General features: G+C 34.7%; 2 protein-coding genes across 2 annotated transcripts; both read right to left on the bottom strand.

Annotated features, from left to right (window-relative positions):
- Nucleotides 1–431: 431 nt before the first annotated feature.
- On the bottom strand, nt 432–7,282 carry LOC110103996 (adenylate kinase 1, chloroplastic-like). Its single transcript, XM_020832919.2, has 4 exons — nt 6,814–7,282; nt 5,633–5,773; nt 1,848–2,120; nt 432–845 (listed from the first exon to the last, which is right to left on the bottom strand). The coding sequence occupies exons 1-4, from the start codon at nt 7,129–7,131 to the stop codon at nt 702–704; spliced, it is 876 nt and encodes a 291-aa protein (XP_020688578.1). The 5' UTR covers nt 7,132–7,282; the 3' UTR covers nt 432–701.
- A 2,645-nt stretch (nt 7,283–9,927) lies between these two features.
- LOC110103987 (polyamine oxidase 5) lies at nt 9,928–16,477 on the bottom strand. Its single transcript, XM_020832907.2, has 10 exons — nt 16,147–16,477; nt 12,924–13,036; nt 12,662–12,750; nt 12,435–12,548; nt 11,727–11,814; nt 11,554–11,639; nt 11,381–11,483; nt 11,023–11,120; nt 10,451–10,880; nt 9,928–10,363 (listed from the first exon to the last, which is right to left on the bottom strand). Exons 1-10 carry the CDS (start codon nt 16,190–16,192, stop codon nt 10,052–10,054), a joined length of 1,479 nt encoding a protein of 492 aa, XP_020688566.1. The 5' UTR covers nt 16,193–16,477; the 3' UTR covers nt 9,928–10,051.
- Nucleotides 16,478–18,057: the final 1,580 nt, after the last annotated feature.

Consider the following 18,057-nt stretch of genomic DNA (forward strand, 5'->3'; position numbering starts at 1 on the left):
AATATGGATTCACTCAACCCATATTCAATTGAAGTTGGCTGAATCATAGAAATGGAACTCAATCCAAAACATACTCAATTGAATAATCCAACAGTCAATAAATTTGAAATCAAAACTCTAAGCCTTCATGCTCATATAGCCAAGGGCTGTTCTCATTCTGATTGAATCAGGCGTCTCCAGCTCTCTGAATACGTAATAACATTCGAAAGAAGCATCAGCAAGAACGGTTCTTAGATATTTGAGTCTGGGCTAGCTCAAACTTTGCTTGTTAGCTTATTGAGCTGGGCTCACAAGTCATTTATCGAGCAGAGCCCAAGCTGGCTCACGAGTCGACTTGACTCACTTACAACCCTACTAGAAGTCCTTCATAAAAGTACATTCCTGCTCTACAAAATTAAAAAAGCCAGCTTCCTAACAAACGAAAAACCAAATGATACAAACTTCTGCCTCTTTATAATTCTGTGTAGAATGTTTTAAACACGAAAAACATGTGAAGAATATATGCTAATATGGTTTTGCCTCAGTGATACAATACTGACATGTGATAAAAAAATGCTATTACACAAAAATATTAATTGGTCAGAGAAAAAAACTAATTAGAAAATAAATAATTCTATTGGTTGCAAAAAACCACCACAGCCTCATTTTGAGGATCTTATTCAAAGAATGATTCCTAAGATGAACGCCAAATGCATAGCATCTCATGCTGCAGCAGATTGCTTCTCATCATGATCCACAAGGTTCAGCGCCTGAAGTAACTTCGGCCAAGATTCTGGGATTCCCCCTGGTAAATCAAATTCTAGTAGTTTTCCTCTGCTCCGATAGAATTCCTCAACTGGTTCACTCTATATTAACAAAGGAAAAACATCCTTAGGCTTCGTTTAAGATGACTTTCTGATAGGAAACACTTGTGGATTTCAAGTGAAAGTCATCTGATAGGAAACACTTGCGGATTTCAAGTGAATCCTAACAATAAAAACAAAAACAACGAGAGTACTCAAAAGTCAAAACAGTGACTTTTATTGTGATAATCAAGCTAACGGAAAGAAATAGCAAGATACAATTAATCCTCTATTAGAGAGGAGGATCAATCTCTACCAAATCTCTAGACGCCAATCTCTACCAAATCTCTAGACGCCATTAGAGCGCAAAAGAAAACTTAATTCTAAGAGATCTCAAATTTCAGCCAAATTCAAGATGTCCTAACCCTACAAAAACAAGATATTTAATGCATACAATTCAAAAGGGAATCTCTAAACAGTCCCCACATTCAAATTTCCCTCCCAACTCTCTAAAAAATCCTTCCAAATTGGCTCCCGTAGATCTTGCGGCTCGTGCGGCTAGAGCAAGAGACGGACTCTTCCTCTTCTTGTTACTTTGAGCCGGTCCCATATGGACTGGTCTAACCACTTTCTTACTACTTTTTAAACGTAACTGCCTTTCCAAGGTGAACATAGCAAAAATGAAGTTTAAGTGAAAAAAAGACTACTAAGGGTCACTATAACATTATTCGATGCATTTGCACAGAAAATAATTATATTAGATCCTCAAATTGTGCCCAAACATTAACAGTTAAAGTAAATAATGTTATTAAAAGAATTTTTTTTATAATTTACTTCATAAAATTATTGAGAAAAGATGAGAATTATTTCCTAAAGACTCGAGAGTATTTTCCTGCTGTAATAGTGTATATTTCTACTGATATTCCATTAGATTAAATGCTTGCATGTATGTATACTTATTATTTTAACCTTTGTTCAACTAAAATTTGAAGGCATTTACGCTTCTTTCTTGATTTGAAATCCTATATATATATATATAGCAACTGAGAACTAAGTGATCATTACCAGCTCATGGTAGACGCGCAGCCTTTCCTTCACAACATCTTCAGTGTCATCAGCTCGAGTAATGAGCTTTGATGCACACTGAGGCGGAGGTGGGAGTGGAGCCATTGATATTCCAGGTCTACCATTTTCTCCCTTTAAATTGATGGAAGCGACATTGAAATTTTTACCGCACTCGTTGCAAACCCTTCTTCCAAGGCACTTCTCAATGAGCACTTCTTCTCTCAGCTTAAGGTTCACTACAAGATCTATGTCCATTACTCCCTCTAGTATTTCCTGTAAAGGTGAAGCAAGACATTTAAAAATCAGTATATTATTTACTAATAAAACAAGTATGCATTCATAGCTGTGGGTAATTGATTTGTATAACAGACTGATGATTTTTACCCTCTTAAGAAGAAAAATTCAAAACATGCATGCTGATGATTAGCTGAATACAAAGTGTTAGGGAGGACAAAAGAAGAGTAAAGTTGGGCTAGATACACCAATGAACAGCCTATTTACAATCTAAAAATTTAAACATATGGTTGGAGAAATTATTAGGTGCGGATACCAGACAGAGAGAATCATCCAAATTTCTCTCTGTCTACAGTAAAAGCGCAGTTACTGTAGCAGTTGCACTTTGACTGTGATTTTACTGTAGACAGAAAGAAATCTGGATAATTCTCTCTGTCCGGTGTCTGCACCTAATAATTTGCTCAATGGTTGAGGGTCAAATGCTTTGTATTTTAATATCAACATATTTTTTCACGTTTCTAATATGAACTAAAGTTGAGGTTTTCATGTATTTTATCATATGAGAGCTCTTTATATCAACCATCGCTCACCCTCATATGAAAGTTTTTTATATCATTAAGTACCATTCACCAAATGCCTACGCAAACATGTGGAGTTATTGTGAGAGTCACTCACTCGTGAACATTGCTTAACCATGATAAAAGAAGACAAGACCCATGAGAGGCACAACCTGCATGTATCAATAAATCTCAACTAAACTATAAGTTCTAAACAATTGCTAGGGAGTGTGAACCAAAGGAAGACCAGAATTTGGTTAGATACATGTTAGACCGGTCCATCCGGTCCGAACGGGACCGGCATTTCACGAGATACCATTTTAGGAAGGATTTTTGAGGGACTTGAGAGAGAAATTTGAATGTAGGGACTGTTTAGGGAATTCCTTTTGATTTGTATGCATTAGATAGTTGATTTTTCCTAGGGTCTGGATATCTTGAATTTTGGCTGAAATTTGAGATCTCTTGGATTTCTTTTGGGCTCTAGCGGCGTCTAGAGAGATTGGGAGAGAATGATCCTCCTCTCGAATAGAGGATCAATTGTTTCTTGCTATTTTATTTCATCTTCTAATGGAATACAAGTCCTTTGTTGAGTTTTCTCTCAGTTTTCTCTTGATTTTGCTGTTTTTCCTGCTGTGAACAGCAAATCTGGGCTGTCTTACTGCTGTGGACAGCAGTAATTTTGCTGTTTGACTCTCGATTTGGGTTGGGCTACTTGCGAACTCAAGTATTTCCTATCAATACACTAATAGTCAAACTCATTTTAACATAAAAGCATAGCTAAAATGAAAGCCAATGGCTTAACATTTCTATGCTAAAATATTTTCAATTATTTGTTGTAGGACTTGAGACTTTCCCTTATCATAAAATGTACATTTCAAAAAATTAATATTACTATTGTTGTCGAGTGCTCGTTTCTCTTATCATTTAGGTGAAAAATTCAATTGTTAGTTAGGAAATTTAAGTATAATTTTCCTACGGAACATGTTCTTTGGAGATTTGGCAGCGTTAGTAGGAGATCTTTAGCAACAAGCAAAGGAAAAAAAATATAAACTATCAACTATTATACTCGAGTTTTTTTATTTAATTTTTCAAATGAGGCAGCAATCAGATCAAGAACAGCATAGATGCTTAAATTATCTCCTTCAAAGAATAAATATGTTAATTTTAAGTGGCTTTAGAAATAACATAGGTCAAAGTCTTTAAGTAAATAGAAATAGAACTCATTGTGAAGGCAAATAAGCAATTCACCAATAGTCCATTTCTAATTCAAAAAAAATGTAATAAGAAGTAACTCTACTATCCAATGTTTCAGCTCTGTAAGTGTTTCTCTTATCATGCATGCAAACATTATAGATTCATGTTTAATTTACATACATTAGTTCAACTTGATAACCAAGCCCATCCATTGTACGAGTCTAAGGACTACTTTAAATATTTCACGAAGAAAGGCCTTAATTTATATCAATATTTCATGATCGAATAAACTACTAGCAGATATACCCAAATAGACCTTGATCAAGTAACCTAAGTTGCTTTTTAGAAAAATTAACAGTAAAACCTTCATCTGCAATTCGGTTCAAGGGCTCCAAACACATGTACAGAGACATGATATTTCTAGATTTGTAACGATGCCTCAAAATAGAAAACATTATTTTCCGTAATTTATAAATAATCTGATTCAACTATAAGCGTGAAAAATGCTTCATTTCTCAATAGATAAGCAACCTATTTTGGTGGTTACAACATACCATCATCATATTAGACCCAAAAAAGAAAAAAAAGATATGACAGAAACAACAATATATTAAATTGCTGCTTGATACTGGGACAATAATCTAAATAGTACAATGCAAGAAATATGAGAATCTATGTAAAAATTCGTAAGCCTTAAGCAGTATTCTTATACCTGCTTCTGCCATTGGAAATTCAGGCATCTTTAAGGCTAAGAGAATTTTAAAATTACTTTAAAAAGTTTAGAAATAAGACCTGATTATGTAAATATAAAATGTAAGGAAAAAATTTTAAAAATTCCTAGTTGCATATGAAACTTAGGGGAATATATTGTACTTATTATCTAGAATATTTTCCTCTTGGCTAATAGGGACTGCAAGTATGATCACCAATATTTCCTCATAATAACTGCTTGGCATTACAGTGGAATATCATTCTTGAATTAATAACGTTAAGACAAGGTTTGATAAGGAGTCTACATGAATAGGGAAGAATGACATGAGATAATACCACAAAGTTCATTAATAGGATAAGTTTCAGGAATTCCTTAACTGCTAGAGAGGTTTAAACACACGAATATGTTTCTAATAAAGCAAAGGAAAATTACCTAGAACTTATAGCTATAAATCATAACACTAAAAATCTGGGTCAGAAAGACTGGAAATAAAAATTAGGCTGCACTTCGATGCAATGAAATGTGAATATTCTAGTAAGAGAACCCAAAAGAAAAACTACTGGTGTATTCTCTTCCGGCTTCCGATCAGCTTGGTATACTGGCTAAAATGACCAAAAAAACAATTGTATCCCATGGAAAAAAAAATGTAGGATCCAAATCAGAACTGACCAAGAATCAATCAGTCTTTCAAAAAGGATTGCAGTGTTAGGTTTTCAAATCTCTCTAGCGAATTGAGGTTTGAAAGAAACATACACAGATACAAATCTAAAAAATTTTATGCAGGCATGAATGAGATTGGTGTACATAGGTCACAATCCTAATGTAAGTTTAACTTATTTCATAAACCAGTATGCATATGGACATAACAGTGACAACTGAGCCAAATGCAAGTTGGCTCATCTACTGAACAAGCTTCTCTACTGGGTTCAAGTTTAGGTAGATGATAGCTTAATAAACAAAAATCTGAACTCGGATTGTTCACAAAAATCAAGTCAATTTGATCACAATATCTTTAAAAAAGGTATGCTTCTTTTTTTAATTTATTTCAATAAAAAACCTGAACAAACCAAATGAAACTATTTGCTTACTGCTTGTCTGATTGTCCTTGGAAAACCATCAAGAATGAATCCTGATTCACCCTTAGCTCCACCACCTTCAAGACGTTTTGACAACAAGTCTATAATGACTTCATCAGGTAACAATTTGCCTTTATTGACAATCTCCTCAAGCTACAAAATAAATAAGGCCAAAGAATAAAATTCAATTAGTGTACTGAGCTGCAAAAGCAATTTAGTCACATTAATTTCTCAAAGGGTTGATATTTCAATGACAAGGAATCTGAACAGCATTTCATACTTCCATGCGACTGATATTTAAAGAATGGTAAATCATCTCCTCTTAGTGTCCACAAAAATGCAAACGCTTCAAATCTCAAAGTAATATTTTCAGAAAATTGATAAGCTAGGACTCAAATGGAAGAAATATGGAATAACTTAATTCTTGATGAGTAGCGGACTGAGGATAGAATGACCTTTGTCACACTGCCCGTGCGTTAAAAAATTAGCAAAAAAATATATTTATACATTTACATGTGCTTATTGTATTAGTCACACAACTTAGGCTTAGTCATTCATTTCTTTTAATAAGATTCCAAGTTAAACCCCTATAGCAATAACTTAAACGATTGAACATTTGATGTTTTTAGAACATTATAAATTTCTCCTGAGATGTGTAGCTAACGATGCCAGCCTAGATCTACAAAAATAAGATGAGAATCAACTAGAAGATCGTAATGATCTCAATATACTAAAGGAAGATCTTCAAACTATGAAAATAAGTTGTTAGGTTACCTCTTTTATGCGTTACTGATTTTAGATCCTATGATAAATGTATCATAAACTCATAGACCAAACATAAAGCAAACCATCAAGTTTTTATAGTATTTTCATAATTATGAGATAAATCAAGGTTCACGTACAGATCAATCCCAAAAAAACCCTATTTACCCTTTAATTTATGTTCATTTGCCAAGCATAAAAACACAATTGTGTCAGACCCCAATTTGCTGTTAAACAAAATAAAAACCAACTTCATTGTATCCTAATCCAATACTTAATAAATCTCATCAGAAAATCCACCCTTCACCAAGTTTTCCCGAACCATCGCTTTCAATCCTAACCAGTTCTACAGTAAGCACACAAGTCCAACCTCTAGCAAACAAAAACCTAAATTCATTATCTCAAAACAAACTCAAGTTACGACGATTCACCTGACCAGCGAGCGGACCGGCGGAGGAGATCTCTTCGCGGACGAGATCCCCGGTGGCAATATGAGGCACGCCGAGGAACTGCGAGAGGCGGCTGGCATACGTTCCCTTACCCACACCAGGACACCCAAGGAATACCCATTGCACGTTCCTCTCCGCTGGATCTCTCCTTACCTCCGGAAGAGCCAAGCCCGCCCGCGCGAAGCTGGCCGGCATCCGGGCACCAGACTCGGAAGCAATCGCCGACATCGCCCTTCTTGCAACCGATAGCGTGGCCGCCGTACCGGCGGCGGCTCTTACGAACCGGTTGAGTGCAGCCATGAAGACGAAATGGAGGTAGAGAGATGCAGAGGAGGATTCTAGGGTTTGTTTTAATTCATTTTCTTGTTTTTTGGATTCAATTTAATTTGTAAAGCGGAGCGTTGTGCAGGCAGCGGTCAGGACGGCGACACGGTGTTTCAACTTTCAATTGAATCCTCTCAGGCTCTCAAGATTCGCAGTCCTGTCATATATGGTTACACGAATCATAAAGTTTATCTAAAGGCTAAAAATATATTCTGTTTTTTCGTTGAGCTATGTGTTTTATTTTCGTCCGATAGAGAGACCCGGTCTTCCGGGAGAAATGAGCTATGAATCACATGTGAGAATTGAGATGTAAGCGTATGCTATTTATAGTTCTGAGCTATAAATGTTAATCATTAACGATTTTAATAAAATAAAATAAATAAATATGTGCTTGAACTAAAATAATTAAAAAAAATGTTTAATTATCTCGTATTTTTGGGGATATTTTAATCTTTATTCTTTTATATTTTCAAAATTTTTCATTCAAAATTAATTATACTTATTCTAATATAATTATCGAATTATGCACGTTTTTATTGCTTGTTATTAAATATATATTATTATTAGAGATAAATTAAAAATTTTGCCCAAAAGAATAAGAATTATTCATTCATATCATATGAGTTATGATAAAAATGAAGCCTGATGGTGCTCTGAGATAAAATCCTCAGCAAATAGCAATGACCTTTAAGCGATAGAGTTTTATATTTTTTATCAAGAAATAAAATTGAAATAAATTTGATGTTTATATTTGATATATCATCAAAAATTAATTATGATCGACACGAATCGCAAGGCAAAATTGAGCTAGGAACTTCCGAAATTAAATCTAGGATCATTCCAACTCCAATTTCAGCAAACTTACAGACGAACTGAACGTCTCGAAAAACATGGCGAAGCAAGAAGTTTATTCCGGGATGTCTAAATTAAAATAGTTATGTTTGCTGCTCAAGGTCCCAAGTGAGGAACCAAAACAAGAAGGCTGTGGCTTTGTTGAAGAGGCTAGCATGCAACCTTTGCTTCATTGGTTTGATTGGAATAAGCAAAGTAGGGTGTCTAATGTGAGCTAGCCAACCTTGTTATTATGTACCCTCGTTATTTTTTCCTCAAATTTTTTCTTCCAACTTCCAGCTAGCCGGCACACAATCTCCTCTTCCCCTTTATCTTGCAAGAGTTATGAAAGTAATTTTTGTATGGAGTGGAGTAAGTTCTTGTTGTTGTCAAGTTCATAGTACTGACTTCAGCAAAAGGAGTAGCTGGGCATGTGAAACAACATCTCTTCAGAAATTTGAACAAGCACCTGAATGTTTAACACTGATGTCAAGTCAGCCATAGATCACGGATACAACCATACTGACTCTGAATTCCTAAGATCTGAGAATAATCAGAGTCGAGATGCTGGGGGGGAGGGGGGGGGGGGGCGTGTCCCTCCTTCCGTCAGTGACGAAAAAGCAAACCCAACGGCACCAAATTTGCAACTGGAGTGTTCAAATCATAAAATAAATGACCAAACAATTTCCAAATGTAACGTGCTCATAGTTGAATAGAACAGCTCGATGAGACGATTCAAACGAGCCCAAGATCATCTAATTTTGATATCATTAAGGCACTCAAATACTCAATAAATGATCCATAATCAAGGGGTTGATATTCGGTCGTCTATTCAAAACACTCTCAACTTGTCCTTATATATATATATATATAGCCTCTCATTCTTCACATGAAGGGGAACCAAGCAATGGGGAAAAAGGGGAGAAAGGAAAATAAAAGAGGAGATGAAGAGAAATTAGATATTTCTCTTGCCACTAAGCTCATCATCAACCACCGTCCTGCCATTGATTGTCACTAGACTTTCATCCGTATATCAACTATCGTCGGACTTACACAGCTACCGATCGTCTTCATATTTTCGCTCGGCCACCAACTTACTCTTGATTTATGCCCACCACCAACTATCGTCGGATTTCCTCCCGACCACTAACTGTCACCACAATCATACCTAGCCACCAATTGACGTCGGATTTTCACCCGACCATCAACTAAGATTTCCGCTCGGCCACCAAGTGTCACCGGACTTACGCACAACCACCAATTGTTGTCAGATTTCTGACCTCCGTCACCCACCAACTACGGTCCTTCTAACCTCCTGAGCCCAATCACAATCCTTCCGACCACTTTTATCCGACTAAAGTTTTTCCAATCTCCGTCGCCCAACTGCAATCTTCCTAACCAATGTCGCCCGTCGACTACAATTCTTCTGACCTTCATCGCCGGACAATGTTCATCATGACCACCTTCATTATAAAACTAAAACATAAAATTTTATCTCTCTACCACTACAAATATTCTAGGACACAACTATATATATATATAAGTCCACTCTTGTAAATTACAATTATGGATCCAATTTGAATAATAAATCATTTGTATTTTTAATCTTTAGGAAAATACATTTATTGATATTTCCTGAATAAAACTAATTAGCTATGAATTATATTAGAGCCAAAAACTCGGCTTTATGTAGTGTAGATCATAGATGAATTGAAAGGAAAGATGAGAATGCAAAAGAAGTAACTGAATTGAAAATTTTCAGCCACATGTTAAATAGCGAAGATTTTTTAATTATTACCTAAAGAAAATTCATTTACGTCATCTCCAACTCCTTCAAGCCAAACAGAGCCTCAAAGTTCTAACCATATCACGAGCCAAAAGATATTTCAGTAAAACAGAAATTCCAAAACAACAAAAAGCATAATAAAACATCAAACTATCTCAGCAAAACCATAAAACATTTAGAATTATTTAACTGCACCAATCTTAAAAGGAATAGAGGAGAGGTTATCCCTTAAGGTCCAAATAATCAGTTAAGAATGCGTCAAATGAGAAGAAGGTTTCATTACATTCTTGAAATTTGAAGAGGAACTATGATTTCAGACATTTCCTCCCTAAACACAATCTTGAGAAGATCTGAAATACCATACTGCATTTGCAGACGTCTTTGGCAGTCTTCAGCAGCCGATATGCCTGAAGAATATGCTCCATGCACAGAGCCAGAGTGGTCGATGCTCGCCGCTTCGCCGGCAAAATAGAGGTTATCAACAGGCGCCCGGAACCTCTCATAAAGATCTGCTGGCTTTCCAACCAGATCACAAGAGTAGGAACCGAGCGAATTGATATCGGATCCCCATCGTGAAACCAAATATTGTGCCTGCAGAAAGTTAACGGCATTTAGCTTAGCATTTTCAAATTCAAAGCTTCAGGAACTGAGAAAAGAATGATGGTTATAAGAGCTTACAGGTCGTGTTGCATGTGGAAGAATATTCTTGAGTTGCAACATAACAAAGTTAACGGCTTCCCCATCTGATAACTTCTCCAGTTCGACAGCAAAGCTCCCGGCAGCCATGTATACTAAAACAGGATTTCCAGTTGCCTTGTGTAGATTGAGAAAGTAGCCACAAGCCTGTGATATTGGAGCAACAACGCCTAATACCTCAACGTTTGGCCAGAAAACAGTACTGAAGCGTAAAGCTACTTTGTTCTCAATGCCAACGCCGATATCGGAAATGGCCGAGAGTTTCCAATCAGGTAGTTTAGGCTCAAATTCGATCAGGTTTGCTTTGAGAACTCCAAGAGGAACAGTTATTATAGCAGCATCGGCTACGAAGTTGGTTCCTCCCTCGACAGTGACTATAACTAGATTGCAGCGCTGAACAATTTTTGTCACCCTGCTTGCCATAATAAAAAAGTGAATATGGTAAAAAATTAAATGTTACCAATGGTAACTAACATGATCGAACACCAATATAACTATAGATATCACGAAAACTGCGTTTAGCAGATAAGAAATGGCCTTCCAAAAGCCGATACCTGTGGTTCAGACGGATATTAAGGTCTCCAGCTAGAGCTTCAATTAAAGGATTGTAACCTTGCACCATGAGAGCATGACCGCCAGTTAACACATGCTCCTGCATTCACAAGAACACCACGCTGAAGAGTTTTCATTGAACCTTAAGCTAACTTGGTTCAAAAGTTCCCTTTCTTAGGCTTTTCGTTTGGGACGCTTTTTTATTGCTTCTTGAAGTAGCTTTTTAGTATAAAAAATTTTATACTAAAAAGCTGCTTCAAGAAGCAATAAAAAAACCGTTCCAAAAGTAAACAAGAATGAACCAATCTTTAGGATTAGATCATGATTCATGAGTAAGTGTTTCTTCAAATTGGTTGTTACCTGATCCCAGTTTTTAAGTGATATAGCATCTACATCTGCAGCAAACCATGCTTCCATTCTACATATATACCATTGTAACACTTCATAGGCTAAACCTTTTTGCCTACAAAATGATCAGAAGCAAATCAATTGCACTCAAAACTTTCAGAAGCAAAAAAAAATACCATTTATACCTTAACTCCGGATGCTTATCCAAAACAATAGAAATTGCTTGCAAAACAGACATGTCATCTAGATGTTCATCTCTAACTTTCATCGTCTGTGAAATCACCATCAAGCTCATGTATATGAAACTATATCAATATAAAATTCAAAACTTACAAATTTCAAACAAACAATTTATTACCTCTTTGAGAATTTTCTCAAATGCTTCTCCAACTTTAATGACGAGCTCTTGAGGAACCTGTTGGCCATCCATGCCAAAAAGTGCATAGCTGCATGAAGCATTTTAATATTAATAAAAAACAAAGAAAAAAATGACCAAGCTGCTAAACTGCTTAAGATTATCAGACACTTGAAAATTTTAACATTACATTAGTAACATATAATATTTAAATATCTATTCGAGCTACTTTGAGATTATCCATAAAAACTCACATATCCATACCAATTGAATAAAATTTACATGTAGCTGTAAAACAGCAGAACAACCTCCACAATGCCTTCATGTATTTTTGTAGGATGCAGAGGAAGAAAATTTTGACAAAGGGTGCGGCAAAATGAGAAGAAACTAAGTGGAAGCAAGGATTGTACATTTTGTAGGGTAAATACTATGTCAAAACCATGACATTAAATCAAGATCCAAGCATGGAAAAATTATAATTGTAATATGTAGTACCAATAAACACTAGAAGGTCCAACCATGCTAAATATAAGCTTCACGAAAGGAACGGAGATTTGAAATAATAGTTGCAGTAGTGGTCCAATTTAAACAAAGGTTTAACAATAAGAGAATGAAAAAAAAAGGATTTATTTGCTTGGGGTTACAAAACTAGAGAATATGGTAAACATTAACAATTAAGGATGAAGACTCAGATTAAAGGTTTTAAAGCACCTTTCAAGGTCATGGTCATACAGAATGGAGTTGTCACCACTCGTGCGATATAGCTTCAATCCTAATAACCGAATAAATGGAGCCAAGGAGTTCTCATTACAAACACCGTGAAGCCTGCATGGTTATAGAAAGCAAACGGGCTCAATGAAATAGAAACACGTGGAGTTAAAACATTAAAAGCATGTGACTGACGTACAAAAAGGAGCAAATAAAACAAATAAATTTACCATGATGCACCCATATCAACAGGACACATAAAAGAATAGTCTGTGTGCACCCGGCCTCCAATCCGATCACGAGATTCCAAAAGAATGACCTAAAGTGAATTTGAACCTCATAAATCATAATAATATTTGCGGCAATCACATATAACATTAGAAAAATACTAATGAAATTCCAAATAACCAGCAAATTTCTTGAAACATACCCATATATTAAGTATCATCTGTAATAAAATAAACAACATCACTGCAACAGCAAAACTATTACCTTGAATGAAGCATTGGTCAATGCCCGAGCAGCCGCAATTCCTGAAATTCCTCCACCAATTACAATCACTGAAGGTGGGGAAGGCTTCTTCTCAATGGGTGAGAAGAAGGAACCTACGATCAAAGGTTAAAAGGGTTCAGCAATTAAAAATACAATATCACATGAGAATCTGGATTGGATAAGGATTCAAGAATTCCAAATGTAAGATTGTTTAAATTCAGATATGTAATAACCAAAGATGGTGATTACTTTAGTAAAAAATATGCAACTAATACTAAGACATTTAATGCAAAATGTAGACTGCACCTGTAGGACTTGAATCAGAATCAAACTAATGGACATATACAAATTTAGAAAGCTTCCTCTAATAGCAACCTTAATCATGTACAATCAAATTTGATTGTCACTTATGTACCCACCACTATCCAACTGAAGTCTGAGGAGACAACTCTAAAATAATATTACAATTTTGTAATCTAAACAAAAGAGAATGATAAGAATACATATGGAAATTCAAATACATCATTTTATAAACATCAAATACCAGCATCCTTAGCAGATAGATTTTGCAGCAGCAGCAGCTAGCTCATAATAAAACTGCTCGGTATTAAAAATCAAAGCTTTCAAACATGAGAAATATTTACCAACAAGATTTATATAAACAATGAGGGGAGTAAAATGAATAAAAAAACATAGCGAATTTGATATTGTTACAGCGGTTTAGGTATATTTAATTATCTTAATTTTGCATGAAAATTTCACACACAAATAAATAGCCAACCACACACATGAGATGCGGAATTTTTTATGAAATGAGCGGAGTGGTATAGAAATGAAAATAAATGAGGTTCCTACAAGAAGGTCGGAAGTTCGACTAACAACTCAATCTTATATGATTTTCAACCGAAATTTTATAATTTTTAGTTATTTTTTCCGACCATTCGTCATTTTAATCATGATTTTAAATGTAAGCTCATCCACACATATATACTTCGCCTAAAAATTTTCAATGGGAAACTTTATTGCCTTTATTTTTGAAAAAAAAAATCATTTTTGAAAATTTTGATGCAAAATTGAGACGCTTTTTCATTCGACAAATTTCTACGTTGAAATCAAAAGTACAAAAATTTTGAAACTTTTATGATGTTGCAAACATCATAATCAACCTTAAAAAATTTTTACTATCAAAATATTATCATTTGATAAGAGAAAATTTTTCAAAACAATAAACTTGTCGAATATATCAATTCCCAAAGTCATATATCTATTCCCTAATTATAGACTTTAAGAAGTTATTTTGATTTCTACTTTCATCAAAATTTATGGATGCTCCTCTTGATGTGTACACTCTAAAGGTTTTTAAAACTTTTCTTAAGGTATAGTTTATACACAGATTCTTGAGTTGCCGTTGGTCAACAATCTATATGATGTGATTTTGTCATAGAAAATTGAATATGAAGTCAAATAAGCAAGTTTTCCACAACCTTGGTATCACTAAAAAGATGACTTACTGATTTGAGTATTCCTATAGTTTTGTCTGTTGACTTCAAGTTCTTTTCTATAATTTTAGATCTAGAGGAAAAAATAGCATCGAAAGTCTTAGAGGCACACAAAAATTACTCATTCTAACCAAGGAAACTCTCTACTAACCAGCGTATATACTTTGACAGATCAAACTTTCCTTTATAAAATAGGGCATGCCAGTCACAACATAGGCTACATTTAATATGGAAATGACACAAAATATGTGGCATACCTTTATTACAGGAAACCATAACTCTAAATAAGTAAGTTACAACGTATGATGCCCATTATTGATGCCACAAACATAAAATGACATTGCCAGACTATCATTATTATTATATGATTAATGAGGTCCAAAGTCAAATCATCGATTAGCTGCCTTTTGAAATTCTTCTCAAAATCACTAGCTCATATGTTGTGTAAGGCTTCTTTTAGAATGTCTCTTACGATCGCCTGCTCCCCACTTGATATCTATTGTTTTCAGAACATCTACTTGGCACTTGGCATATATTTCTTATGAATTTACCCAAAAACCCTTCTGAGCTCTCTTCTCATCCTAGAGTCCTTTTGGCAACAATACTCCTAGCTTGGGATACTCTCAGGTATATCATATACCAACTCTCAAATTCTCTTATTAACTTCCACTATACCTCAAATGGATCCCACGCCATCGAATCAAATGATCCTCGTATCATTAAATGCTTGAAGGTGCCCAACTTGATTGTTCTCTTAGCCGGAGTGAATACCAGATGACTAGGAAAAAGCGGAGATACTTGGATAGGTGTAATCCCAAAGGCGAGCAATTGGGGCTCTAAATGATGGAAAGAGCTCTAGAATTCTTTAAAGTTAGATAATTCTCTTTACCAAAAGTCCTCTTCCAATACATAGGAAGAGGGTCTATTCATAAATTTCCAAAATGGTGCATTATGATCATTTTTAAAATAACCTTGAACACTCCATCAAATAGCTTGAATAGGTACCCTTTGATTAGTTTATTTTTTGGGAGCATCTCAATGTTTTAATGAACACAAAATTGAGTGATCTTGGACTCAATGGAACTGTCACATCAAGCTTATTTCAACTATAATGACGTAAATTCTGGAGGAATTTTCACCCCTCAAATGGCTCAAATGGCTTTGATAAATTTTCAACTATATTAAGAAATTTTATATAAGCCCATTCAAACTCAGATCTAAACATTTTTCGACTCATAAAATCTCATCGTTTCAACTACAAATTTATTGAAATTAGAGTTTAGATGATCTCCTAGCCAATTCTTGCAACTTCTGCCCTAAATACTTCAGTGCTTTAAGATCTAAAAATTTTGTCAAAATTCTGCTTGATTAGAAGAATTTTCTGATGTTTATCAAATAAAAATTCTATAAGAATAATTCTAAATAAGTTGCCGGATCAGAGGTACGGACTTTGAAGAAACAGCTAAATAAGTATTATCCTGGAAAGTCAAACATCACAAAATCAAAATAAAACTTAATAATAGATGGGTCTCAATTCAACATTAAAGAGAAAGCTACTATTCATGGACTCCAAATCCAATCTTCTCCAGTTTCCAATAGAAACTAAAATTAGTAAAATACCAAACCGAAATTAATTAACATATCAGCCGCCAATTGCCCATGTTAAACACGCGAACGAGCTCAAACAACATGCATTCACTCATAAGACGGAAAGAAATTATTACCGGTGACTGAGAAATCCTCGCAGGATGAAAGATTCTTCGATTCCATTGCGAAGAAAAAATTTTCTAGACCGCGATCCCGGATCCAAGACTTACGATTTCCAATTCAAAGGTATTGACGAAGAATTGGAACGTATAGGGCAATGATAGAGGATAAAGATCAAGAGACCATCCAAGAAATGGCTCGGATCCGACAATCCGCGGAGATTATCAAACCAGCTCATACGTGAAATCCTGTCAAAGAGCTCAAACCGGCATAAAGAGAAGAGCGAGGCGGTGGAAGAAATGTACTAGATCTCAAGGTCTTCTCCTCCGATGAGCGCAGGAGCGAAGGAGAGGACCTAGCGGTTTTTATATGCCAGAGAACGCGGAAGGAGAGAGAGGGGGTAGGACGGTTCTTGTATATTGATTTACGAAAACACCCTTGACTTCCTTTCTAGGAAATAAGCTCGTGGATTTATAAAACAACGAGTAACTTTAATATATGACCAATAGGACTTTTGTTTTTTATTGTTCTTCAAATTTGAAACATATTAAAGCGGCTGCCGTCGTAGAGCAAATATATATCCTTCAATTTTTAAAATTATAAATTATAAGAGAATTTAATTTCAAAGTAATTTTCTCAAATTATATATTTTTTATTTTAAAAATATATATTTTAAATAAGTTAAGAAAGTTAAAAGTCTTAAAACAATACCCTCACTTTTCAATTATTAGTGCATAAAAATTCTATCATATCAAGCATAAATATTGAGATGTTTTTAAATTGAATTTTTTTAAAATTAAATTTACGAACATCCTAATTTTGATTTCAACAAACTTATAGTCAAATTAAATATCTCTATAAGGTGATCCTAATGAAATAAAAAATGGTACAATATGAGTCATACGAGCTGTGACGTCCCAATATCTAACTTGGAAAAATTATTATGTCAATCATTTAAGTCAATCTTCTACCATAGCTGTCTATAGTCACCAATCAGTGATAAACAGTCTAACAAAATCTATAATTTAAAACATCAAGTAAACATTTCTATTCAATCCCAAAAGTTCATTTACAATACTAAGGATCTACACTTTAATCACATGTAATCCATCCTGTCATGAGTACAAAAAGAATCACTATAAAAAAGACAAAAACTTGAAGATTCCTGTTCAACCTCAATCTCCTGCTTCTTTACCCTGACCTGAAAATATTAACCACATATAATGAGCTTCAAAAAGCCCAGCAGGTCACCAAAAACCTACAACTGAAATCAAAGCACGGTATAGGAGCAATATGCATGCCAATCAGTCAAATCATAGCAGTCACTTACACATGATCATTGAGTCAATGCAAAAATATGAATCAGTACATAAACAGAAATCAATACAGAAACGGTAATCAATACAGAAACGTGTGAAGCCATCATTATCAATAGAATAATCAAATAAACAGTATAAAAGTTCGTAAAGCTCAATGAATCAATACGTGCGTCAAATCTCTACAGTAGTAGTCGTATCAATAACATCAGTCAATTCAGTAGACAAATCTTCATATTTAAAATCTCAATTAAATCGTTAAAAAAATCTTCGTATCGATAATACAAATCAAATCAGTCAATAAATCATCATGGCAATAATGTCAATCGTATAAAGAGAATTCATTGGTTCAATAATATCAATCGGTATAAAACGTCAAATCATTAATGTCGTTCGTGACTATTGAAATCAAATCAATGAAATAAAATCATAACATCGTTAGAAAATTTTGGAATCAATCAATGCCGTAGAATCATATCAAAATATACACTTGCAATTCAATTATTCAATATCACGTGATCAGTGAATCACATGCAATCCAATAATCTATATCACGTGTTCAATGAATCACATGTCACTTACACAGTATATTACGTGCAAAACGTCAGTACA

Source organism: Dendrobium catenatum, unplaced genomic scaffold, assembly GCF_001605985.2.
Source record: "Dendrobium catenatum unplaced genomic scaffold, ASM160598v2 fragScaff_scaffold_30, whole genome shotgun sequence".
Classification (NCBI taxonomy): Eukaryota; Viridiplantae; Streptophyta; class Magnoliopsida; order Asparagales; family Orchidaceae; genus Dendrobium; species Dendrobium catenatum.